Source organism: Theropithecus gelada, chromosome 5 (assembly GCF_003255815.1).
Source record: "Theropithecus gelada isolate Dixy chromosome 5, Tgel_1.0, whole genome shotgun sequence".
NCBI classification, from domain to species: domain Eukaryota; kingdom Metazoa; phylum Chordata; class Mammalia; order Primates; family Cercopithecidae; genus Theropithecus; species Theropithecus gelada.
In genome coordinates this window covers 142,110,292-142,137,726 of record NC_037672.1, presented here as the reverse complement: position 1 = coordinate 142,137,726, position 27,435 = coordinate 142,110,292, and the positions used below count along the sequence as shown (strand labels likewise).

At 34.5% G+C, this 27,435-nt stretch overlaps 1 protein-coding gene across 2 annotated transcripts in view; it reads right to left on the bottom strand.

The window, feature by feature from the left end:
• The window catches only part of ABCE1 (ATP binding cassette subfamily E member 1), a 32,315-nt gene that overhangs the window by 3,701 nt on the left and 1,179 nt on the right, over window positions 1-27,435 (bottom strand). The window contains exons 3-18 of one of the 2 annotated variants that reach the window (XM_025384718.1): window positions 21,673-21,802; window positions 20,511-20,596; window positions 18,065-18,162; window positions 16,963-17,080; window positions 15,972-16,109; window positions 15,767-15,836; window positions 15,070-15,166; window positions 13,792-13,881; window positions 8,682-8,803; window positions 5,935-6,156; window positions 4,858-4,917; window positions 4,700-4,758; window positions 2,946-3,056; window positions 2,719-2,861; window positions 2,476-2,598; window positions 694-805 (exon numbers count right to left, since the gene is read on the bottom strand). In XM_025384718.1, the coding sequence (XP_025240503.1) occupies window positions 694-805; window positions 2,476-2,598; window positions 2,719-2,861; window positions 2,946-3,056; window positions 4,700-4,758; window positions 4,858-4,917; window positions 5,935-6,156; window positions 8,682-8,803; window positions 13,792-13,881; window positions 15,070-15,166; window positions 15,767-15,836; window positions 15,972-16,109; window positions 16,963-17,080; window positions 18,065-18,162; window positions 20,511-20,596; window positions 21,673-21,775 (1,752 nt within the window). In that variant the 5' untranslated portion in view covers window positions 21,776-21,802. The remainder of the gene's footprint in view (window positions 1-693; window positions 806-2,475; window positions 2,599-2,718; window positions 2,862-2,945; window positions 3,057-4,699; window positions 4,759-4,857; window positions 4,918-5,934; window positions 6,157-8,681; window positions 8,804-13,791; window positions 13,882-15,069; window positions 15,167-15,766; window positions 15,837-15,971; window positions 16,110-16,962; window positions 17,081-18,064; window positions 18,163-20,510; window positions 20,597-21,672; window positions 21,803-27,435) is intronic. The other variant, XM_025384720.1, reaches the window with a different exon arrangement.

Below are 27,435 nucleotides of genomic sequence, written 5' to 3'. Positions count from 1 at the left end.
ACTCGGCCTAAAATATACCTTTTAATCATGCATTGAAAAATATAACAGAAATTGGTTAAGGTATTCTTAAAAAATTCTTTGTTACAATGGTGAATTAGTGTAATCTTCCCCAAGACATCTTAAATGGTAACAATATAGGTAGTACAACTGTGATACAACTTAGAGACAACAGGAACAGCTCTGACTTCACGCAGCAATGACAGCTACATTACAACTGCTGCCTACTGCAGACTAAAGTATGCCATTGGGTCTTAAAATGTAAAAAACATAGGAATTTTAAAATAAAATATGGTGTTTTTCTGTTTTTGTTTTTAATTTTTATTTTTTTAGATAGAGTCTCACTCTTTTGCCCAGGCTGGAGTACAGTGGGACGATCTCAGCTCACTATAACCTCCACCTCCCAGGTTCAAGCGATTCTCCTGCCTCAGCCTCCCGAGTAGCTGGGATTACAGACGCCTGCCACCAGACTCGGCTAATTTTTGCATTTTTAGTAGAGATGTGGTTGCACCATGTTGGCCAGGTTGGTCTCAAACTCCTGACCTCAAATGAGCTGCCTGCCTTGGCCTCCCAAAGTGCTCGAATACAGGCATGAGTCACAGCGCCCAGCCATATGTTACTGATTTTTAAATAGCCTTTCAGTCGTTTATACTGAGATCAAAGTGATCCATGATTTAAGAAAATTTTTCTACATACCTTAATTGAATTAAGTTTGTTTATTCGTGGCCTATAGTTGTTTGGATCTCTTCTGAAAGTAATTTCAAGCTGAGACAAAAATTTATTCATGCCAGCCAAAAGGGTTTGAGGACTAGAAGGAAAAAAAAAAAATCAATTTTGATTAAATTTTACTTTAGAAATATAACCACCTTTTGGGATGAAGGGTATTAATAATTACTATTCCCTCAAATTCCCCAATCATAAATCATCTGGATAACAGTATAACACCATACTACAAATCCTATGTTCAGAAATAGCTTTGCTTGGACTATATAGTTTTCTTGGCTATAATATTTTTGTGCAAAACAACAAAAAAATTAACCTGGATTTCTAATCTGGTGAAAGAAACATTTAAGACAAAAGTACTACTTTAGAAAAACAGAAGATCATTAATAAGTAGATTACAGAATCTCAAATTGCACATTTTTAGGGGAGATGAGAATCTTAAAAAGTTATATTTATATGAAAAATTTGTTACTGGAGGGAATACGTCCTCCTAATAGTAGTTTTCAGTGATAACTCCTTTCTTTTTTTTTTTTTTTGAGACGGAGTCTCGCTCTGTCGCCCAGGCTGGAGTGCAGTGGCCGGATCTCAGCTCACTGCAAGCTCTGCCTCCTGGGTTTAAGCCATTCTCCTGCCTCAGCCTCCCGAGTAGCTGGGACTACAGGCGCCCACCACCTCGCCCGGCTAGTTTTTTGTATTTTTAGTAGAGACGGGGTTTCACCATGTTAGCCAGGATGGTCTCGATCTCCTGACCTCGTGATCCACCCGTCTCGGCCTCCCAAAGTGCTGGGATTACAGGCTTGAGCCACTGCGCCCGGCCGATAACTCCTTTCTAAATTTCTATGCTTCATCGTTTTTACCCAAGCTAGTTCTTAAATCATGCCAAATCACTACATGTGAAACATTTTAAAATTTTGTAAACAGGTGAGATATCATTAGATGAACAAATAAACATCATATATACTAAGAAATTTCCTTAGCTTTTCAAGAAATATGTAATTCTCAATTTATATATATATAAAAAAAGGAATTCAGGGAAGAAGCCCAGCAAAATACTTTTATTTCTTAGATGAATTATTAAAATGGCAACTTCATTCCTTGTTCTCCAATACCAGAAAACATGCTGAAACCACAAGAAACTGCTGGTTTTGTAGGTGAAAACTGAACACCAGTAATTTCATTTAGTTAGTCTAATAATATAGGCTTTAGCACCAAAGGTAAAATGAATTTCTCATAACCTGATCTGAATGTTAGGCTTCTCTATATTCCAAGTGCTCCCAATCAGGTTAACAAGGAAAAATGAGAAGAGAAAAGGAAAAAGGTAAAACCATTTATTTTAACTCTGCTATAGATCAACACTAGATATTTGGGTCCACTGTGAGCTCAATCACTATCAGTATAAGTTGGACAAATCATGTATCCTCTTTGAATCTTGTTTTCTTTTTCTATCATGTATGAAAGCAATAGTTTTCAATCTTTTTTGGGAAATTCAAATAATAAAGCAAACAAAAGTTAAGCAGAAAGAAAAGGTGAGGGACCCACAGCTTTTTGTCTTCCTGGTGAAGGATTCCACACTGCAGCCTAAAAACTACTCTTTCACATGGTCCCATCCAGTCCCCAATACCAATGATCTCAGGAGTCACAGAATCAAGTCTAAAATTTCTAGCTTTCATTTTTTAAAAATTAAAGTGAGTGACTTTACTATTTACTGCAAAATTTAAAATGAATTACTTTGAACGTATTAAAAAGTAATTTTACCTGTTTGCAACTGTGTTCTTAGATGGAACACCATCAAAAACGATGACACGGTCCGCTAGATAGGTGGCCATGATGAAGTCATGTTCCACAACAAAGGCTGTTTTTTTTGCATGGAGTATGAAACTAAAACACAATGATTTTGAAATCTTACAGCTTTATATCATAAAACATTCCACTGTTATATTAAGCACACTTGTAGGACAGTACACATAATCAAAATATTTCTATGAGCAAGATATTTACCGTTTGACAACTCGAGCTGCCATCAGTCTTTGCTCAGAGTCCAAATATGCAGATGGTTCATCAATTAAATAGACATCAGCAGGTTTGCCCAAACAAAGGGCTAAAGCTACTCGCTGTAGTTCACCACCGGATAATGTCTGCACCTAGTTGGAGGAGTTTAAGCAAACCACGTAAAGGCATCCAAAATTCAAAATAATAATAAAATTTTAAAAATTATGTTAAAGTACCTCTTGATCGATGATGTTTTCAATTTGCAGAGGCTTCATCACATCTGTCACAAATTGTGGATGAGTATAAGCATCTCTTATCTTTTCATGTAGTAACTGGCGAACACTTCCCTGTTTTTAATAGAAAAAAGTATTTAAATGATAAAATTTCACTACAGAACTCTATGAATCTTGACAAAGTTAAGCTTCAGAATAAAAGTATATCAATATTTTACTAACAGATATCAATGTGTATCCACCATCTATGACATGTTTTGAGATTTTCTATTCAAAACCCATCATGTACAACAAGTAAAAAGGGAGTTTGTTCTTCTTTTGAGACAGGGTCTTGCTCCATTGCCCAGGTGTGCAATGGCATGATCAGGGCTCATTGCAGCCTCAGCCTCCCAGGCTCAAGTGATCCTCCCACTTCATCCTCTAGAGGAGTTGGAACTACAGGCATGTGCCACCATGCTGAAGCGATTTTTTAAGTTTTTGTGGAGGCGGGATCTATGTTGGCCAGGCTGGTCTTAAACCCTTGGGCTCAAGTGACTCTCCTGCCTCAGCCTCCCCAAGTGCTGGGATTACATGCGTGAGCTACCATGCCCAGCCTGCAACAATCTTTTTTTTTTTTTTCCCACTCCACAGCCCCTGCAATAATAATCTTAAAATTAGAAAGTAATAAGCAAATAATGAATGTTTCAGGGGAAAAAACATTCGAGAGTAGAAATTCCAAAGGTCAAAGTGGGTATCAAGCAACCTTAGGCAGTCAGCAAGAGAGAACACAAAATGCATGATAATGTGTTAGGAATGAAGGGATGAATCCTAAGATGGCTTTTCCTTGCTGTTTCAGGATAAGGCTGAATTTTAGAATTTAAAGCTAAGCTTATAGAGTATCAATGATAAAACTTTTATGATAAGCTAAGCCAAGTAGACAAAACATAAATTGAATGGTGAGGTACTGAGGAGTTCATTACAACACCTGCAGAAATCAAAGGAGGTTAACTTTAACATAATGGTTTCAAGGTTTATCCATACTGTGGCATTTGTTAATATTTCATTTCTTTTTATGGCTGAATAACTTAAAGACAATTGCTCATTTTTAATTGTAAGATTTCTTTATGTATGCTGTATACAAGTCCTTTATTGGATATATGATGTGCAAATGTTTCTCCCATCTTGTGGGTAGCCTTTTCATGTTCTTGCTGGTGTCACTTTGAAGCACAAAATACATTAGGTTTTTAATGATTTATTTAGCAAAAAGATGACATCTTTTTATGTTTTTATTTTTTTGAGACAGAGTCTTGCTCTGTCGCCCAGGCTGGAGCGCAGTGGCGCAATCTCCGCTCACTGCAAGCTCCACCTCCCGGGTTCACGCCATTCTCCTGCCTCAGCCTTCTGAGTAATTGGGACTACAGGCGCCTGCCACCACGCTCGGCTAATTTTTTGTATTTTTAGTAGAGATGGGGTTTCACCATGTTAGCCAGGATGGTCTCCATTTCCTGACCTTGTGATCTGCTGGCCTAGGCCTCCCAAAGTGTTGAGATTACAGGCGTGAGTCACTGCGCCTGGCCAAATGTGACAAACATCTTTAAAACACTTTCTTAGCGGTGGATATGAATCAAGGATTGGACTCTTAGTACCTTTGTTAGAAACTACCAGTGAAACTATATAGAATCTAATTTGGAGAAAAATTTTAATACAGTAAAAGATGAAAGCTATAGGCATTATATACAAAATTTTCTTTAGTAACTATATAAAAAATAATAACTCACAGTTGATTTGGGACTAATTTTCTGTGGCTTATAACTGACATTTAGAACTGGTACTTCTCCTGTAAAATAATGAAATACATAAGACACTAAAAACTGCCCAGATCTTTAAAGTTTACTGTGTAGAACAGTGTAAAAAGACTCAACAATTACAACTGTACCTCCTTCATCAGGTTTAAGTCTTCCAGCAAGCATTCTGATAAATGTCGTTTTACCCGTTCCTGGCAACACAACATATGACAATTTGATATGAAAGATGCTTGACGTTTAAAGTAAAACACTATGTCCTATTTAGTTTTAACTGAGAAATTTGTTTTAAAGATATACACTGACATTATTGAATTCTGAAGTTTATATAGAAAAATACTTAGTCTTTCATGGTTCACCTCTGAAGTGTCATTCTAAGCTAATTAAGAGGAATAAAGACTAGTCAAAGCTTATAATGACAATTTTAATAAATGGTATATCTATAAAGTTTAAATCCTGTAATAGTTTGAAAAGATTTACTTAGCTAAATTATCAGGGCACACAATTTATTAAGATAGTATAGACTATTTTATGAAAGATAACTGTAATCTTAAAGTTTACTTATATAAAATATTTAAATTAATTGCAACCCAATTCAAAATTCCCATTATCTAAAGACTGATACATTGTAACAATCTTATATAAAATTTATCTTCTATAGTTTTCTAAGCTGTAAGATTACAATTCAAATAGTTCTTAAATCATGAAGACAGTATCACATATTTAGTAGTCAAATTCATCTTATACCTATACTTATGACAATTTATTATGAAATATTTGCTGGTAATACAATTATTTACAAAGGTAGATTGCTCTGAATTTAAAATAAAAAAAGTTCCACACTGAAGTGTATGAGGAAAAAATTTTTAAAGCTGGGTTGTTTCTGAATTACCATTTATCCTTTCCTTCTTAGTCAATTTATAAGAATAATAACTGCCTTATTAATTTACATGTAAAAAACCAGCTGACAAAGAACACCTTATTTTCACTGGAGGTTATAAAACAAAATAAGAAATATTAACCTGATTGAATTACAGTGCAACTGAATTACACAATGCCAAAAAAATGTGAAAGTACACTAAGAAAATTATGGGTTTAAATAAAACTCTATATTCTAGCCCTATAACATACGATTCAAATTTTTCCGCAAAATAGTTAAAACTAATTTACTAAACAGGAAGATTTTTACTTATCACAAAACGAAAACTTACCATTTTCCCCCAGCATCACCATAATTTCAGAATCTGTAAACTCTCCAGCTACAATTGCTAGCTCAAACTCTCCCATTTTTTTCTTCATTCCTGGATATTTATACATACACATCTTTTTAACTTCTTCTTCATTTGCTGTCTCAGCCACTTTAAAAACAAGCGATGCATCTCTGAATCTCAAGTTTTCTGTTGGAACATAGCCATCCAAAAAAATGTTTATGCCTGTTGGGAAGAAAATTGTCAACAGGGAGAAATCATTAGAGTCAAAATCCTAAGCTCTCTTGGGAGCAATCTATAGATTATATACTCTAAATTTCTGTGGATTTTTGCTAACATGTTGGTCTGCATATAAAGAATTAACTTTTTTAAAAAACCATATTTAATGTAAGTTGAAATAATTCATGAATATATAGGCATGTCCCCCCCAACCACATGAAATACATCTTCTCATTATCCTGTAATTATTTTTTCCACCAGGTTTTATGCAAAAGAGAGCACATGATGTCCTTTTTGCATTATCTTTAAAGTGAAAATAACAAATATGTAAAAGTATTTTCAGATTGATATAATATTGATATAAAAGTTTGGGGGATAAATTTTTGAATATACAATTTGTTATCAGTATTCAATTTCACATGAGAGATAAGCACATATTTTGAGGTTATAATTTATTGCATTAAAAAATATAATCCTGCAGGTTCATATGAAATTGAATATGAACTTCAGTTAACATTTTTTTAATGGTTTCACTGTACAAAGATAACCACCATTCTCTAAACAGATTTTAATAACTTAATCCAACATTGTATACAAGAACACTCTGTAATAAAATTTTAAGATCTACAATGGCAGACAAACTGAAATGAAAAGTATATTTGAGAAACAATGAATAATCCATATTTCAGTGTTTCCCATATTTAAGTGAAGAGAAAGCTGAAGCTTTTTGGAAGGTCTTGATGTTATTCATTTTATTTGGAACTGAGAGACACATCATGCAGCCTGTATCCTCATCCTAGAACACAGGTGTTCAACACATCTTTGCTGACAGAACAGATGAACAGATTACATTTATTTTGCCAAAATCTGCACGTTTTTTGATCTTAAACTATCTAAAACATATAAATGTGAAGTTAAAAAATTAAATTAAAAAATTACATAAAAACATAAACTCAATGGAACCTTAGCAGCCACTTAGTCCACATACTTATTTTGGAAAATAAAGGCTCAAAGAACTAAGTGACTTCGTTTAAAAAACACACAGCAAGCCAGTCTTTATAGTCCTACTTCAATGTTTGTCTTGTCAATTTAAAAATGAGTTCAAACTATAATCACCTTTACAGTTTATAGAAAGCTTTTAAGTAATGATGCACTGATTTCAATCTATTAAAGGAACACAGAAAAACCAAAGTTTCTTAAGTTGTTTTAACAGATCAAGCACATTAAAAACCTTACTGGGTACCATTTACTGAATGGCATAGCCTGTAGACATGACATTTATAACTGGAGTTGTGAAGAGTGACTGCCAAGTACCCATATCATTATCAACTTGATCCAAAGACTACCATATGGTATAGAGTAAGGTACTCAATACATATTTGTCAATTGACAAGAATAAAACATTAATAAATTGGTTCTGATGTCATCCCTTAGGACTACTGGCAAAAAAACTAGGTAACTTTGCAAATTTTTCTTTTAAGTATGCATCTATCTCAAATGTGTAAGTAGGTAAGTTACAACAATTTCTTCCCCACATCTTAATATCTATGTACTTTTTATAAATTATAAAAACTCCTATCATCTTTTTATGAAAAGGACCATAATGCAATATAAATTTACTTTTCCAAAAGAGCTTTTAGGTGTAAAAAAGATTATTCCAAGATTGAAAAAAAAAAAAAAAAAAAAAACAACCAAAAAACCTGCCACCACTTAGGGAACTACAGGCTACATGGATTTTTCTACTTCTAGGAGATGGTATTTTTTTCCTGTGTAAACAGCCCTTTTGTGTTCTGAATTGTCAGTTTAAGACAGGTGGAGAGAAAAACAAAAAACAGACAAAAACAAAAAAACACAAGGAAGCAGCAAAAGGAAAATGGGGAAGAAAAAAAGGAAAAGGTATGGAAGGCAGAGAGTACATTGGTACTTGTTTCAGGAGCCACTTAGTGGTAGGCTAGTTTCTATTTTTAATTAAATTGCACAGGTAAGGAGGAGACATGGAAGGGAGAGGCCAGGGAATCTGATTTTCTTGGAAGTACAAAGACTAAATAAAAATTTAAATATACTTACTAAACTATCTTATTAGGCTTTTGGATAGCCTTAGTTCCAAAAACATAGTATACATACTACAGATAAATTTAAAACATGAAAACAAGATGAATACTGAAAGCATTTTAAGAGTTTCATTACTGGTATTGGCCTGTCAAAGTTAATTTGAAAATGACAAATACTACAGTAATACCGCAGAAGCCAAAATGCAGAAGACTTTTACTGTAGCCTCCCAACCCCCCACAAATGTAACATTGCATTTCTACCCATTCCCAGGAGAAAATTCTCCAAAATGAAAAGAATATATTTTGTATAACAATTGATATATATAACCTTAAACACTCTGCTCAGTGATTAAATTCCAAGGAACTAGAGTTTTGGATGATTATCAGAGGAATGTAAAACTACTTAATATCAATAATGTAGTTTATAAGCATTAGAGTAGAAGAGAATACAGCATATGTGAAAAAAGTTTTTCAAGTTACCTTCTCTTACACTAAAAGGCATAGTGACAACTCCATAGGCGCTTGGTACACCATATAAACAGCAGATGAAGTCGGACAGATAGTCCAATACACTTAGATCATGTTCCACCACAATGATATATCTGAAAATCAAACCAGATTTTTATTTTTACATTTAACATAACATATATAAACTCTTACGTAACTATTTTTAATAGTTGTAAATTTCAGAAAAATAGATGCATCTAATAAAATTTAAGCATAAAGACATATGAGGCAAAAGCCATAAAATATTTTCTTTAGTATCATTATCAATGCTCATATTTAAAAATGTTTTCCTGAACTAAAAGGAAGGAAATAACCAGCCAATTTAAAAGTTTATTGATATATGAATTAAACGCATTCTGCTAATAAGAAACACATTTAGAAATAAGTGTTACAAAGTACAAACGATTATAATAGATTTAATTCAGGTGTAGCCTAAACTGTTTGAGTATTATGTTACTCAATTTATGTAAAGCCCTGTACCTGTCCTGTCCCATGCTAGCTGTAGAAGGTGATGGATGCATACACAAAGGCAGGACAGAATCCTTAACCTAAGACGTTTCCATTAAGCTGGGGAAGACAAGGAATAGGTATGAAATGGTAACAAAAAAGATTACATGGCAAAATATGCTCCACAGATAATAAAATCAGTGAGCATCAGAAAGAAAATAGGTTAGTGGGTACTGGAGCACTTTATGAATGAGAATAGGATATGTGAAGTTTAAGTGGCTATATTTGAATGAAGTGATACAGTATTGGCTGGAAAAGAAGCTATTAGGCAAGTAATAGTCATGAAGGTTTTATGTAGCACTTTATTCCCATTTCCATGTTGAATATAGTTCAACATGTCAAAAAAAAATGTCCTGCAGACATCTCAAACGTCAAATTAATGTATCAGCTTCCTACACAAAAATTCTCCATATTTGTATTAATGTAATTATCATCCCCTAAAAAATGACATTTTATTCCCACTGATATTTCGTTTAAACTGTTAAAGTCTGTGAATTCCTTCTCAACAATGTCTTGTGTTTCAATTTCATCCTTTTTCTTTTTTGCCTAAATTCTAGTTCAGGTCCTTATATTTCTTTCATATCTCATTTTCTTTAGGTCCCCTGATGTGGGTCTCAATTCCAAATGAAATTAATCACTTTCATTAATTAGACGTTTTCAACATTTTCTAAAACTTTAGCTACTATTACTTAGCTTATACACAGGAAACACTGAAGAATGCATCTTTTTTCTCAAATAAACCACTTCTCTGGTGTCTGAGAAAGTATTCCTTTTCTAAGCAGTCTCCTGCCTAGATCTTTACCTGCTGAAATCCCGCTTAACCCTTTAAGGTCCATCTCAAATCCAACTTGCTATGGAAATACTTTTCTTAATATGCAAACGAGCTTTCCCCCTCACTCTTGCTGGTAACAAGTATTTGGACTGATACTTGGACTTCTATTATTTTTTAATTACCCCTATAACTTGCTCATAAACATCTTAAAGGAGACTCTTAATACTTTTAGCACCTCTGTGATCTTTAGTCTTACACAGTGTATTAACAGACACCTAAAAAAGTTGTTGACTGACAAAATGAAGAATATGAGCTAAATTAATTGGAAATGAGGAAGATGGTAGTAGGTTCTGAAATAGGACTGTGCAGAACTTTCTACAATTATGAAAATGTTCTATCTCTATGTTGTCCCATATAGTGGCTACTAGCCATAAGTTTAATGTTGCTAGTTTGATGAAATAAAATTTTAATTTTTTTTTTTTTTTTTTGAGTCAACACATTAATTTCAATTAAAATTTAAATAAGGATGTTTGTCTAGAGGCTACAGCACAATTCTAGAGTAAGGGAACGAAATGAGAAAACATTTCAGGAATAATCTGGCAAGGAAAAAAAGTAAGAATGGAAAATAAGAGCAGGTCTAAGATGAAAAGGGAAAATTAAGAGGAAATGTTTTCTACCACAATGGTGGTAGTTATCAATAAAAATGGCAAATCAGGCGAGCTGGTGATACTCATCTTGCATCAGTGTCTTTGTTGGCACTAATCCATTACATGGAATACTTCTCTACTCTTAAAATCCTGTTTCCTTAAAGAGCCAGTGTGAGGGAGCATTGTATTATGTAGTGGCTTTTACTTTGCTTTGAAAAGAAGAAAAAAATAGGTCAAACTTCCTGTCCCCAGCCCCAACCTTCAAATGGAGGTTATGGAGACAGAAGTCCAAAATACAAAAATGATTTAGGTCAGCCATTCTGTTTTCTGAGAAGTTGGGAAGAAACACAAATTTGTAGCATAGTAAGGAATCTAGGCTGTAAAAGATGTATACCCTACAGTTAATTTGGGGCCACCTTAGTCTTCAATGTTACTGATAATGTTCTGAGGTCAAACTCTATAAAACTTCTTAATCTCTATCCTTTTGTCCAATGCATCCTCTATTTTTCATTGTTTATCCAAGGATATGTTCTCCAAAATCTTTTTAGTATTAAAGACTCAATGTATGCCTTGACACACTGAATTTCAGAATGGAGATATACTTCCTATGACTCTTTATCATCAATCTATCACTACATAGAGATCTTAACCTTATACCTGTAAATAAAACCAGCCCATTTGTGAAATGTCTTAAAATTTTCTCTACGTTGTCATGCCAATCTGTCTTTTGTTATCCCTATTACAATTAAGGTTACTGTCCTCTCATAATATAGGAAAGTCTTGGGTAGTACTACTTTTCCTTACTACTTTTTTTTTTTTTCCCCCCTGAGGTCCATCTACACTATTTATTTCACTTTCCTATTGCAACTATACAAAACAGTTACTGATATTTTAATTTTAAATTTATTTATTATAAGTGGATATAAGTACCTGATGCCTTGTTTTCTAGTGATGTATCTAACCAGTTACTCCTTGAAACACTGGCTGTAAACCAGTATTTTCTTTCAATTTTCCTCTTATTGTTAGGACGTTATTTGATATCTTTAAAGTTTTATGTGAAGGTAGATATTATCTATGACTTTCATTTTAGTATAAAAAGGGGCTATAAAAATACTTTTTATAAAAAGTGACTTGAGAACTAGTGACCTGACTTTGTGTATTCCTTTCAAGACTATGGTACATGTGTATGCTTCTCTTTACCAGTGTGTATTTTTCTTTGTGAAGTCCTTGAATACTGGGACTGTATTTTTACACTTGCATTCCCCAAAGAGCCTATCATAATGCCCAGGCTCTTAATGCCTGTGTATGAAGTAAAGATCATGGCTTCTATTTGGCTCACATAAGATTGTCTCTTTATCACTGATATTCTAAGTTTCACTTCAAAGTATCTACATGGATTATTTAGTATCTGTAGAACTTGTGCTCCTTGAATCTAAGGAGCTGAATTTTTCATCAATTCTGAACAGTTCTCAGCCATAATCCTTTCATGACTTTATTTTTCAGACTTTTAAGATATATGTAAATAGTTTCCTCATTACACTCTCCAGGTTTCTGAACCTTCCTTCCATGTTTTAATTTTATTCTCTCTCTGCTATATTCTGGTAACTTCCTCAGATCAGGTTTCTAATGCACTTTTCTGCTGTCCCTAACCTGTCCAATATGTTCAGTGAATCTGTAATGTCACCATGCTTTTAATTTTTAAATTTGTTTGGGTTTCTGAACATCTACTTATTGCTTTTTTTGGTAGCATTATATCCTTAGGGTTTTGAATCCTTTTATTTAAAGATTTTATTTTGAACATTATTTAATAGCCTCCCTTAAAATTTCACCTAGAGTTCTTGAATCCTGCTGCCATATAATATCTGCTGGCTAATCTGCAGACTGTTTCCTCCTCTAATTTATAAATTTTATAATTTGCAATTTGAGTTCGTCCTCGTGAGGCATTACCTATAGGAATCCTGTGCAACCAGGGTTGAAAGCATATTGGTTTGTTGCTTCTGCTATGTACCATAAAAAAGTTCCAGACCCCTTAAAAATACTACTTTCTCACTTTGAAGGGTTCACAGATTCCACTGGTTATATAAATTCCAATTCCACAGCCAGGCGAGCTGCTGGCCCATGAAGAGAGATTTGAAAGACAGCGATCCCTTCACTTCCAGGGAGTTCAGTGAATGACAGATATTTGCTTTCTTGACGCTTCCGTGCAATGATAAAAAAGTTGTTTCCAATTTGCTCTTTTAGGGAGAAAGCAGTCCTTTGAGAGTCCTGGCACTTTATGTGTGAAAATCCAATACTAGACCTTGCTTCTTGCCCATGAGTGGATGTTAAAACCCAAGACCTATTACAGAAACCATCAACATCTGGTCCTATCACTCCTCTATAGTTCTAATGCTTCAGTTTTTGACCATTTGGGATTTCTCTCACTTTCTTGCAAGATGAGCCATGTATTTAAAAGGATGTTTATTAAATTGTTAAGTCAGAAGAGGCAGTATAACATAGAAAATGCTATACAGAAAAAACCCCTGGGGTCTGGTCACAGCTTTGTCATACAGTGAATTTGTAACCTAGAACAAACAACTAGATTTTTGACGTTATTCTTCATTTGCAAAATAGGAACACCATCTGAAGATTCCTATGAGATAACCATGAGGATCAAATGATGTAATGAATTTGAAAACTCTACAAACCACAAAAGCACCCTATAAACACAGGGTATTTTGAATATTAACAGAAATTATGACAAATTTTCTTTTCTTTTGCCCAGTAAGATTCCGAACAACCAGAATTACTCTAGTGATTCTTACAAATTCTAAGCCTGTGTGTGTGTGTGTATGTGTGAAAATGAGAGAGAGAGAGAGAGACAGAGAGAGAGAGAGAGAAAGATAGCTGGGAAAAGCTAAGGGTCTGCTTCCCATAAAGCTACGGAATTTGCAAATAATTTCAGAATATTCCTAGGCTCCCTGGAAGCAGGGGTGTTAATAAATGAATCTTGCACTGAGAACCTCTGTTCTAGATAAAGGTAAATTTAGGTGGTAGCTATAAACAAAGAAGATTAAAAAATATGTACATGACATTGACAGACCCAGTGTTTAATCTTCATAAATCTGTAAAAATCTCCAAACAAAACAACACAGTAATATGCCAGATCTCTACTTACCTATCTGGATTTATTAGAGATCGTATAGTAATAGCAGCCTTTAAACGCTGCTTGACATCTAGGTAACTAGAAGGCTCATCAAACATGAAGCTATGAAAAATAAAAATAAGAGCAAATATAAGTCTGAAAGACAAGACATTCTACCTTGCATATTATTTTAAAGCACTGTAGTATCAAGAGCTTCTGATTTAACCACAACAAAAATCTCCAATAGTAATTAAGAGTCTACTTGTAATGGTAAAAATTTCTGTATTCTGTTCAGAAGTAGAAAGAAAAAATTACAGAAAGCATGATTATACACCAAGTTTGGGGAGGGTCTACCAGTTTAGGCTAATTTACAAATTGGTAACTTCTCATAAAAAGTATTCTGATATAGTCTCAAGTAGTTTGGAGAGCTTTTCTCTTAAGTCAGCTGCATGTAAGCACAGTTTTTTGGAGGGTATTGCAAGAATTTATAGAATACTTCGTGGAGAAGTTAGTCTTCACCAGACAACAGGGCAGAAATGTGGAAAAAGGAGCAATAAATATCTGGGAGGAAAGACATTAAACGTAGGAAGGAAATGTTCCTCTCTTCTCTCGCACATGGCATGCCACAGTGATCTACGGTGATTTAAAAAACCTCGTGTTTTGCTTCCGATATTAAAAAGCTTGCTAGCCTGGCTGGAGGGCTTAAGTCTTAAAATCTTTTCACATAAAAAGAGGACTTAGGCCGGGCGCAGTGGCTCACACCTGTAATATAAGTACTTTGGGAGGCCGAGGCAGGCGGATCATGAGGTCAGGAGATTGAGACCATCCTGGCTAACATGGTGAAACCCCATCTCTACTAAAAATACAAAAAAAAAAAAAAAAAAAATTAGCCAGGCATGGTGGCAGGCGCCTGTGGTCACAGCTACTCAGAAGGCTGAGGTAGGAGAATGGCGTGAACCTGGGAGGTGGAGCTTGCAGTGAGCCAACATCGCACCACCGCACTCCAGCCTGGGCAACAGAGTGAGACTCCGTCTCAAAAAAGAGGGCTTAGATGATGAATAACTGACTTTATATAAAAATTTCTGGCACCTATCAGTTATAAACTATCTAAATAAATAAAGATTTTCCCCTGTGAATATAACAGGGAAAATGGGTAGTGGATACACAACTGCTTCAACATCCTACCTTGAAATTAGGGCCTTAGATACTATTTCTATTAATTTCTCTCAAAACCATTCCTCTATTAGCAGCATTACAACTGAAAACTCTACAATATGGATGAAGATAAACAAAAATTGTAAAGTAACCTACATATCAGCTTTCTGTATGCAAACGACAGCACAAGCAAATCTCTGCAACTCTCCTCCTGAAAGATCTTCAACATTTCGTTCTTTTAGGTGGGTTAAATCTACAAAGAACATAGAGGCATTGTGCTCAATGTATTTCACCTCTTCCAGGTAAAACGTATACTGCATGTCATCGTTTGAAGTTTGAATGCTATTTCAGTTGAAAATTGTTTAAAGTAAATATAACAATTACTGGAGATTTTCCCACTTATTTCAGGAATCCACATAAAGATGTCTACTTTCATCACTTAAGTTTGGGGCCTACTGAAATATATACACAAAATGGCTGGGCGCAGTGGCTCACGCCTGTAATCCTAGCACTTTGGGAGGCTGAGGCGGGTGGATCACCTGAGGTTGGGAGTTCAAGACCACCCTGACCAACATGGAGAAACCCTGTCTCTACTAAAAATACAAAAAATTAGCTGGGCGTAGTGGCGTGTGCCTGTAATCCCAGCTACTTGGGAGGCTGAGGCAGGAGAATCGCTTGAACTTGGGAGGTGGAGGTTGTGGTGAGCCAAGATTGTACCACTGCACCCCAGCCTGGGTAACAAGAGTGAAACTCCATCTCAAAAAAACAAAAAAAACATATATATATATGTGTATGTGTATATATATATGTGTATATATCTATACACACACTCACACACAAAATAAACACTTACCAAGCTGCTGACATACAACTGCCTGTGTCTTTGTTTCATCTTTTCGGTCCAAAATAGATCCCACTGTCCCCTGCCACAATATACCAAAAATAGTTACTATTTTCTTTCAATATTAAAAAAGAATCACAAAGTAAAACACATTTATTTTGATATGTCTTTTATACTTCTATCAATATCCATTAAATTCCCTCTATCAAAAACCGACCTTTGCAGCCTTAGGAATCTGGTCTACATATTGAGGTTTGATGATGGCTTTTAGGTCATCTTCTAGAATCTTGGTAAAGTAATTCTGTAACTCAGATCCACGGAAATAAGTCAAAATCTCTTGCCAGTCAGGAGGATCCTAAAAAAAAAAAAATACAGAATCATGTGAATTTAATAATACAAAGACAAAGAGGATGAAAGATATAGGAAATAGAACATATATGCAAATAGAATACTTGTGGCTTTTAACTTAAGATTGGAGGCAAACATAATTAATACAAGTCTCCTTTCCCTATAAGAGGAAAGAAAGAAAACAGAACAGATACTATGTTATTCAAAACCAGATTCCCAACACCCAGGACATAGAAAGGCATCTAGTAAGAGGTTAAGCTGGAAGGAATGTTTCCTGCTCATATTTTCAAAACAAGTGAAAATGTTTTCAAGTATCCAAGAAATCTTTCTGGATACTTAACCAAGGATTCAGAAACGAAATGTAAAATACACTTATGATTTATTCGAACAATTAATAGGGTGGCATCCACACTCCGGTGAAGCTCCATTTTATAATATCTACAAATAAAAATATCTAACTTAAGAACATTACACAATGGCTCCTAAATTTCTTTATGTACTAAAGTTGGAAATTTACCATTCATAAGTCAAAAGCCTAATCAAACTATTCACTGCAACAAAAACTAATTGAGCTATTTTTACATTATTGGGACAAATTAAATAGAAACATGTATAATATAGCAGAATCAAGCAGAATTCTGCTTCAGATCAAGGCTTAACAACTCAGAATTTTCAGTTAGGTAACATTAACAGATTTTTAGTTAAAAAGTACAAAAGAGCTTTATTTATAGATTTCGCAGCATTAATTCCACAAATAATCCTGAAAATAAGAATATTTTAAAAATACACATATCACTTCCCCCACAAAATCTCAGAAAACTGACTCATGATATTAATTTTTACAAGGTGATAATACGTACATCGTACTTTCCAAGGTTTGGCTTTTGTTTTCCTGCTAAAATTTTTAAAGCAGTTGACTTTCCAATACCATTAGTACCAACTAATCCCAAAACTTCACCTGGACGAGGGATAGGCAACCTGTTACAAGTATACAAAAATAATAAAACAACTCAGACTTACATAGAAAAAGCCACATAACATCAGAATGATATATTTTAATGCACTTGCACTTCACATACATCCATTAATAAGTTAAGAAACATATACCAGATATTATTGGCTATTAGAAAAAAAACAGCCAAGATTAACTTACGCTGTTAATTGTTAGAAATGCATCCATAAACAACATTATTCCAAGTTTTATTTATTCAGTTTTCAAAGTTCATCCTAAAGTAAATTTCTTCTTTACATGTAAGGCTCAGTTTTAATGTTTAACAAAATGCTTTGGTAAAAATTACATAGCAGGTGCACCCTCACAATGTCTTTCTTTTCTGGCCTGCCATTTACTTACTAAGGAGAGAAGTGCCACATCAACCAGAAATATTCCACTTCATTCTCCCTGCTGCAGTACGCTCCTTAAAGCTGGCAGGTTGAGAAATACTTTTTTATTAGTAAAATCTAGACTCCTAGATTCAAAGTATTAGTGTTCAGCAGATAAAAATCCCAAACTAAGAATTTGTGACTTGTATTATTATTTTGTCCAAATTCAAAGTGATATTCTCTGTAGCTCATCAAATTAATGGATAAACAAAATCAAAGGCAAGTTCCTTTAAAAGTTATTCTGGGTATAAGGGTACTAGGAACAACAGTGACTCTCAGTCCCAGTTGTATATTAGAGTCACCTGGGACTTTTTCAGTAAACTAAGGTCCAGACCTGACAATGTAATTAAACTGGGCTGAAAGCTGGGCATTAGTAGCTTTAGAAAGTCCCATGGATAATTGCAATGTTAGCCAGAATGAACCACAGACATATACAGTATGATTCTGCATGATGTTATAATATTGTATTTTCCTTTAGTGACTAGTTAATAGCATTTCTCTCAACTTCTGCATTTCTCTTAAAATCCCAAATGTATTTTATGCTTAACTCGACAGAAGAGGAATCTTGATGTGAAAATATACCTGTGAAGTTTGAAGGCATTGGCACAATATCGATGTGTGGTTTCTTTTTCCAGGTTGCTTGGTAGATTGACAATTGATAAGGCGCCAAAGGGGCATTTCTGTTATTTAAAGAATTAATTTTTTTATTAATTTGTAGACATATACACATAACTAAAATGGATTAAAAAGATTTTTATAAGCAATCTTCTAAACATGAGGACTTTCATAAATATGTGAAATATTGTTACACTTCCTTTTACTATTTACTTAAAAATAAAAGGTTTCTTGAACATTAGAATCGTATCAATTGTCTCTCAGTGTATGTGGGGAAAATTGTTCCAGGACTGCCGAGTACACCAAAATTGGCACATACTCAAGTCCTGCAATCAGTCCTGCAGAACCTGAGTAAAAGAAAAAGTCAGCCCTTTCTAAAATGGTTTTGCATCCTGCAAATACTCTATTTCCAATTGGCATTTGGTTGGGGGGAAAAAATCCATATGTATGTAGATGTGTACAGTTTGAACCTGTGATTTCACGGGTCAACTATAACTTGATATTCCCTTTAGTGATGGGCATAATCCTATACATTTAAAGAGTGCTTAATACTTATTGAAAAACCTTGTAGAACTTGAGGCTTTTCGTTTGGTTTTGTTAAAACATATTAGATAAGGGGAGGCTAAGAGGCAAGTCAACAAAAAAGTCACTGAATATATGACTTCATATTCTTTCCAAAACAGATGTTCTCCCTCTGTTTCCTTCAATTATTACTGCCCTTGTATGCTTCCTATTATACCTTGTAAAGTCGTTTGAGGTCACGGATCTTATCCTTTTTTGGGCTATTTCCATCCCACCAATAGCTAGCACATTTGCACAGACCAGGGATTAATGTCTTTCCATTATGACTTTTATCTATCCTATATGAAAAACATACTTGAATTCTTGAAGTCAATTCACATTAAAAAACAAAACACAACACGACAAAACAAAACACATAGGCTTATTCAAATAACATTTGACCGTAAGGTGACTGTCCAAGGAACAAGAATGACAAAAACAGGAAAGTCATTTAAGAAAGGTAACGTGGGTAGAAAAATTTCTCATAAGTACAGGCAACTACAGAGGTACATGCAAAGACTATAACCTCATATTATTAAAGATCTGCTCAGCAGACATGTTCAATGAGCTCAGAGGACCAATTCAACGTTTCTGTGTTTAGAGATTCCAGGGAATTTCCATTTTATATGTTACAAAAACAGAGAATTACTCTTGTTTTCTAATAAAGAAATAAAGAAAGAAAAAATAATAAAGAAATAAAGAGGCCCTCTAACCAAAACTATTAAGTTTTTACAAATTATATTTTTCTACCAGTGGAGTTACCTCCATTATCCTCTTCTTGTAAATATACATAGAATGCTTATATGCTGCAAGTGATTTAAACTTCTTTAATTCTACAAGGAAAAAAATATCCACTGTTTATATATGAGGTGCATTATAATATCTTAGTGTTCAGGAATTATACATTACTTCCCCACTCTCAGAGAATCATCTCATTAGTATGTTTTGAGTCACTCAAGAGTACATCCAAATTTTAAATTTTAAATTAATCTAATTTTCTTACAGCAGCGAAGAAAGAGAATAGATACTCTAGTGCTCAAAACCAGATTCCCAGCACCCAGGGTACAGGCAGGTATCCAAGAAGAGATTAGTAAATATTTGCTGGAAGGAATGCTTCCTGTTTATATTTTCAAAGCAAGTGAAAATGTTACAGGTATCCACAAAATCTTTCTGGATAAACAAGGATTCAGAAACCAATGTGAAATATACACGATTTACTTGAACAACAGCATGGTATCTGAACTCTGGTGAAGCTCCTTTTCATAATATCTACAAACAGAAAGATCTAAATTAAGTATGTTACACATTAGCTCCCAAATTTCTTTTCTGAACTAAAGTTGGAAATTTACCATTCAAGAGTCAAAAGCCTAATCAAACTATTCAAGGCAACAAAAACTATTAATAATTGAGCTATTTTAAGTATTACACTATTGGGAAAATTCAATAGAAGCATGTGTAATACAACAGAAGAAACACTTAAGAATTAGGCTAAATTTTAAAGTTTTTGGCTGTATGCATTTCTGTTTAAAAGGTGTGAATTTAAAATTCAATACGGACTTAGAAGAAACATGTAATGTGATGGTAATGTCCTTATAAAGAGGTGAAAAAAAGAAATTTTGGCTGGAAATGGCTTTATAGAGTATAGCAAGAGTAACTTTTAAAAGGGGTGCTTTAATTAATTTAAAAAAGCAACAATGTCACTGATACTAGAATAACACTTTCCTAAACTTATATTCTCTATTCATTTGCTTTATACTTTGCCTCACTTAAAGGAGTTATAGCATAGTACCCAGAATTTTCAGATTTCAGTTTTAGGTTACACATTTGATCCAGTAAATAAAATATTACTTACCTTAATACAGATACCACAACCAATACAAAGAGTTTCGGAAATCCATGCTATTTTGCTCTGGGGTGTAACCTCTATGCATAATTTTCCTGGTAAAGGAAAAGATATAATTAAGCCATTTCCCTTTATCTTCTAATTTTCCGAATACTGTTATTTAGGCAATGCTGGTTCTAAATTTCCATACAGAAGCAGATTTTCAAAAACAAAGGCCACGCAAAGAAATACATTTGAGATAATGCCTTAAATCAGTGCTTTGTGGGGACAGATTTGTAATCACTTATATGAATATCCTTGTTTGATAACAGGGAGATGACTTTAAAATATATTTATTTTACTTAATTTACTACTGGGGAAGAAAATATGCTAGTAAAAATATGAATATCCTGAAATATTTTTAAGCTGATTAACCTAAATTTTAAATTCGAAAAACAAAATATGCCTTGAAAATGGTAAGGCAGACCATGAAAAGAATGAACTACTGTAGCCAGATCAGTAAAACTCCAAAAAGGTATGCAGTCATCCAATATACAGCTAAAATTAAACATGATATTAGGGATAATGGAATTTCTGAATAGCAAAGGAGACAATAACAGATGACAACTAAAGTTTCTAAGTTTCAGTAATTTTAAGATTCAGTAATTCTAGGCCTCATTCGTACATTTACAATTACTTAACATAGCCCTTAAGGATGACCAATAATTTTTCAACTGAATTGCTGGAAATTTATCTAACCTTCAAAGTATAGCTAAACCTTATGAATAGTCATTCTTATTAAGCTCTTTGTTCATTTTTTAAATATGAAAATACTGTCAAAATTTATTGTAAGCCATCTTCCATTAAATTACAATTAATTACTATATATTAAAGTAATTATAAGATTTTGTAGATTTCAAGATCAGTAAGCTGAACTCTGCTTTGAGTTCACATCCAATACACTTTTAAATACTGATGTATTATTCTACAATTTGATCTTTCTTTTAAAAATAGGATCCTTTAGTCACAAAGCAATAAAATAAATTTAGAACAAACTAGTTTTCTTGTCTTCACAGTTTATGAAACTAATGGTGAACACAAAGTATATGCTAATGCCCGTAAAGAACTATCAAACCAGTTGATTTCTTTCACGGTTTTCTTTTATACTTAAATGATCCACAGAACAGCTTACCCATTCGAACTACAGGACAACTCTTTTTGCATTCCTGTCGGCATTTCTTAGGTTTACATTTGTCATGGTTGACAATAGCAATTCTCGTTAATTTGTCTGCCATAACTGTGCGAAAGAATATCCAGCTCTTCTATGAAAGAAAAAATAACAAATTCGATACAATTAGTTAAGGGAACTAATTTGCATACATGAAAGACAGGAAAACATAAATGATCATTATATGGAGATGAAATGATTATCTGCAAAAAAATATAAATTTTGACAGTAAAAATTATAAAATAATCTATAATCTAGTAAGGTTGGGAAAATCAAATTTTACATATATACTTTAATCAGATTTACATAAGAAAAAAATGCCATTTACAATAGCGACAAAAAGAAAATCTCTAAGAATATACTCAACAAGATATATACACAAGAAAACTTTAAAACAACACTGAATGACATATATGACCTGAACAAATGACATGCTATCTCAGTTTTTACAATAAATAGTTAATATCACAGATTTACACCCTTCCTGAATTTATATATTTAATTCAATCTCATGTGAAAAAACAAACAAAAGAACCCCATACATGTGGTGGCGTGTGCCTGTGGTCCCAGCTATTCTGGAGGTTGAGGTGGGAGGATTACCTGAGCCTAGGAGGTGGAGGTTACAGTGAGCTGAGATCATGCCACTGTACTCCAGCCTGGATGAGACAGTGAGATCCTGTCTCAAAAAAACAAAAACAAAAAAATAAAAAAAAAAAAACCAACCCAGACAAAGCAAATCTAAAGCTCTAATGGAAAAAGAAGTATTAATAGCCAGGAAAACTGAAAAAGGGGAAGCAGGATGGGGGAAATCCCACAAGCTCTTCTCCCAAACTAAGCATTACTTCAGGTTGTATATATCTGACTATAATGACACTGACAGAAATGGCAAATAATTATAATAGCAATGAAATTAAAAGGAGACCAAGTAACTATATGTATATACTATGCTCACTTTTAAAGCTTTTAGAAGTCTTGATTTTCCAATTTAATCAATTACATAGCATTAACATCAAAGTGAACTTAAAAATCTTTTACAATGTTGGGCTTAGTGGTGCAGAAATTAATTTCCTTAGAATGGTGATTAAAGTAAAAAATTACAAAAAGTACCTTAATACTGAAGTTTATTCCAATATGTAATGAACGAATCTGAAACCAAGACTATCCATTTAGAAAGACATCATGTCTTTTTCTTACTGTGATAATCAATCTTGATTTTTTTTCTTTTTTTGATAGACTGCTTCCCTTTGTAGACATCTCAAGTCTTTTCACACCCATCAATATCATTAGGCTTGGACGGGGATAAGAGATCTTGCTCCTCAATGCTGTCCTAGACTATTATCTCTCCCTCCTCCCTAAAAAGTTTTATGTCTCTATTATCTAACTGCTTTAGTTAGTAGTGACCACCAGATCACTCCCTTTCATTCTTTGAAGATTTCAGCCCCTCTTGTCAACTTTCACACACTCTTTTACAACACTTGACATAGTTCTTGGTGATTTCAATATGCTCACAGATGACCCTCCTGTCCTCTCATTTATTAACCCCTCTCCTCAAACAGCTTGTCTTCTACCCTGCCACAGCCATTCATTTTTTTCTGGTTACATCGTAGACCTTATTATTACTGGTAATTGCAATCCTTCTATAACCTCAACTTCAAAAACTCCATTCTCCAACCGCCACTCTTTATTTTTCAGTTCACCCTCTACTACACAACAATCCATCAACCCTGATTCCTCCATTCTCCAAACCTTTCATTATCTCTTGATTCTATCGTATTTCCACTGTCCCTCAGCTCTTGGTGTTTTTATTTTCCTTCTTACCCAGCTACAATACCCTTAATCACAATCTTGGTTAAATTAGACTCTTCACCTGCACACACAGAGCTGAAAATGGGTAGGGAAAAAAAACACAAAGCCTGCTGACTAGTCTCCTTTTAAATTCATCATCTCAAATGGACCCTTATGCCAACCAGCAATCACACCATATGTATTTCCCTAGCTAAGACCATTTGTACACTAGAAGACAGTCCATAAGAATGTCCCAACAATTCTCCCTTCTGTCTTTAACTTCAGCAATTATTCTCTCCACTGGCTAATTCTTATCAGCATTCAAGCATTCTATTATCTGACTCCATGGTCTCCCATTGTTTTATCTTTCTTCAAGACTATTTCAAAGAGTTGCTTATACTCAATGTCTCAAATTTCTTGCTACATGCTCTCTGGAATCCATTCTAGGCTCTAGAGCCCATCACTTCATCAAAACAACTTGTTGAGCCATCATTGTTCTTCACATGGCTAAAACAAATGTTTACCAGACCTTAATTCACCTGACCAATCAATTGCATTTGACACAAATAAACACTTTTCCTACTAGATAAAAACCCTTTAACTTGGTTTTTGGATACAACACTAATCCGGTTTTCCTACTACTTTCCTGGTCACTCATCTTCATCTCCCAGGCTTCTAAATGCTGAGAGAGCTCTAAGACTTGGTCATTTTTTTCCACATATACTCATTCCCCAGGGTGTTCTATTCTAGTCTCACAGGTTTAAATTCCATTTATATATTGCAAATTTCCAAATTTCTATCTTTAGTCAGGATACCTCTCTTGAACCCTTCCTGCCCACTTAACATCTCTGGTAGGCTTAAGAGGAATCTCCCAAATAAGCTCCTGAAATCCTCACCAAAATTTCAGCAGTCTTGCCTATTTCGTTAGATGGCAACTCCTGTCTTCCATTTGCTCAGGCCCAAATCCTTGAAGTCATATTTCTTTTCCACCTAATAATAGCAAATCCCGTTGAAGCTATAAAACATTCAGAATCTGATCTCTTCTCCCGAGTTTGGTGTAAGCTATCATTATCATCTCTTACCAGCATTACTCAAATAGCTTCCTAACAGATCTCTTTGCTTCTACCCTCATCTCTTTCTACTCTAATCCAACAGTTCATTCTCAACACAGGAACCAGAGTAAGCCTTTTAAAGAGTAAGCTAGATTATGTCACTCCTCTAATTAAAATCCTACAATGGCTTCATTCTCAATCTGAGTAAATGCCAAAGTCCTGAAAATAATCAATGAAGCACTGATCAGCCTCTGTTAACTTTCTGATCTCATCTCCAACTACTCTAGCTCTTGTAGTATGGCTCCAGCTACCTTGGCTCTTTGTTGCTCCTAGCACATGACAGGCATGTTCTTACTTCAGGATCTTGGCACTTTCTGCCTGTAATGCTATTACCCCTAGAGAGGTACATGGCTTACTCCTTTCAATCTTTACTATTTCTCAGTAAGTCTTCTCTAACTACACTACCAAAAAATACACTCAACTGCTTCTTCATCCTTCTTTCTTGCTTTTTCTCCCCAGCTCAACTATATGACACACTATATATTCCATATATATCTGGTGTATATGCACACATCTATTGTGCATGTGTGCATGTATATTCTGTCCCTCTACAAACACACACATTTTTCCCCTCCCCAAGTAGAATGTACTCCATCCATCATGAGGGTAGGACTTTTTGTTCATTCCAGTGGCTGAACCTGTGCCTAGCACACAGGAGATCAAACATTTCTGCTAAATGAATGAGAATATGAATTTAAATATAGTAAATAATTTTCCCATAGGTTATAACTTTAGAAATCTTGCAAGTTACCAATATTTTATAGTGACAGTTGTCCACTAAACTACATACTGAAAAAAAAAAAAACCAAACCATTCAAAAGGAGACTAAACGTTCATGTAATAAACACAGGGTTATTCCAATAAACAGGTTGACTCTATTCCTCCAAAAACTGGTCCAGGTCTTGTAAAGATTAGAAGAGGAAGAAATTAGATGACTTGAATTGTCACAAAAAAGCTCTTATTGGGGAAATGACAACTTCCTAGGAAATGAAGATTCTTTAGTAAGCTATTAAAACTGGACACCATGCATTCTAATTTAAATACTGAATGCCTTTCTACAAATTACTCAGTGAAAGAGCATAATGAATGCGCCTCCAGGGGATAAATCTTTCATCACGAAATTGCTTAAACTTTGTTTCGTTAAACTACTAAAATATTTTTCAAACTATTTTAAAAACCAAAAGACTGTAAAAGACAATTTAAAAAAAAAACATAGGGATCTTGCTATGGTGTCCAGGCTGAATGGGCTGATCACAGGACACTACAGACTGGGACTCCTTGGCTCAAGGGATCGTCCTGCTTTAGCCTCCCGAATAGCTGAGACTACAGGTGCATGCCACCACCCTGGCTTGATTTTTACAGAAGAATAAAAACATACCAGAAGTGGTTAATAAACTGATTTATAAAAAAATAGTGATAAATTGTAATGCATTTAAGAAAAATGAACATGGATTCTTTGTAGAACTGTTAATTAACTGTGTAAACACTTTTAATTCAATTTCTGTATCAGTTTCAATAACTGGGGCAAGGGGATTCTCTACTTCTTTTTCAATAGAAAAGTAAGGCACAGTAAAGCTTGGAGAAGAAGATTACAGTTAACAGGCTCCTGTAAACAAAGAAGTATTTGAGGATATTTCAGATTCGAAGACAAAATTGTTCAAAATTGACACTAGAACAATGACCCTCAGTGTCATTCTTCCAGCTGAGAGGAAAAAAGGAAGTGAGGCATACTTGGAAACATTTACAGTCTAAAGCCAAAGTAATTGTAATACTGTGTAAAAGCATTTCAAAGTCTAACCCATGCTTATGGTAGTTTATTAGTCTTATAAAACACGTGTAAGTTAGGAGAGGTACACGGCTCTGATTTCAAAGAGTTTTAAGTTTAAGACATTTAGAAGGAACTCTAACTTAATATTGTTTTCTCCCCCTCCCTCCCAATTGTTAAATGCTTTTCCAAACAAACAAACACAAAAACTCCCTTTTTTAAAATAGGGGAGAACTAAGGTTTTACAAAGCTCACAAACTCCAAACAGCTTTTGGTTCAAATACAGCTTTTGGTTCAAATACAGGTTCTGAGCCTTTGGTTACACTAACAAAGCATTATTGTCAGGTGGCTGGTATACAATGAATATTCTCAGAATATGGGACAAACTACTGCAACATAAATGCCACTATCATAAATGACTAGTTAGCAGTCCTGTTGGGAAAGAGTAAAAAAAGATAAAACATGTTAATTGGACAGTTCTTCCTCTTAGAGAATTTTACCATCAAAAAAGGGAAAATAAGCTGATGTAGTTAATGGGAGGTGGGAATTCGGCTTTGGCTGTCATTCATTCACATTACGTATTAAACGTCTACAATGTACGAACCCCTGAAGAGATAATAAAGGTATTCTGAGTAAAGACATCAACCTTGATCTCAATGAGTATTAGACACAATAAAGGGAAAAATGGATAAGGGGAGAAAGTGCCGAGTAGTATAAAAGCGTACCAAAAAAACTATAGGATTTCTACTGGGAAACTACTTGGGACAACCCCAGTCATAGCTGCGTACACGCTGTTCTGAGAAAAGCAGAGCGACATGTGGGCATCATTTCTATAAACCCTGGGAGTGGACAGGGAGTATTCGACTTCATGGCGGCAAGATGCCATGACTCATTCCACTCACCAAAACGTGGAAGCCACGACTTCCCACAACCAAATATGCACATGTGACAATATATCCATTTTAGGGTGCTGGAGGAGTGTGGGGGTAATAGAGGGTGTTGTGGGTACAGAGGGTGCTCTAAGTTCTAAAGGTGACTTCCTCTCCAGCAGGGTTAGCTCCACGG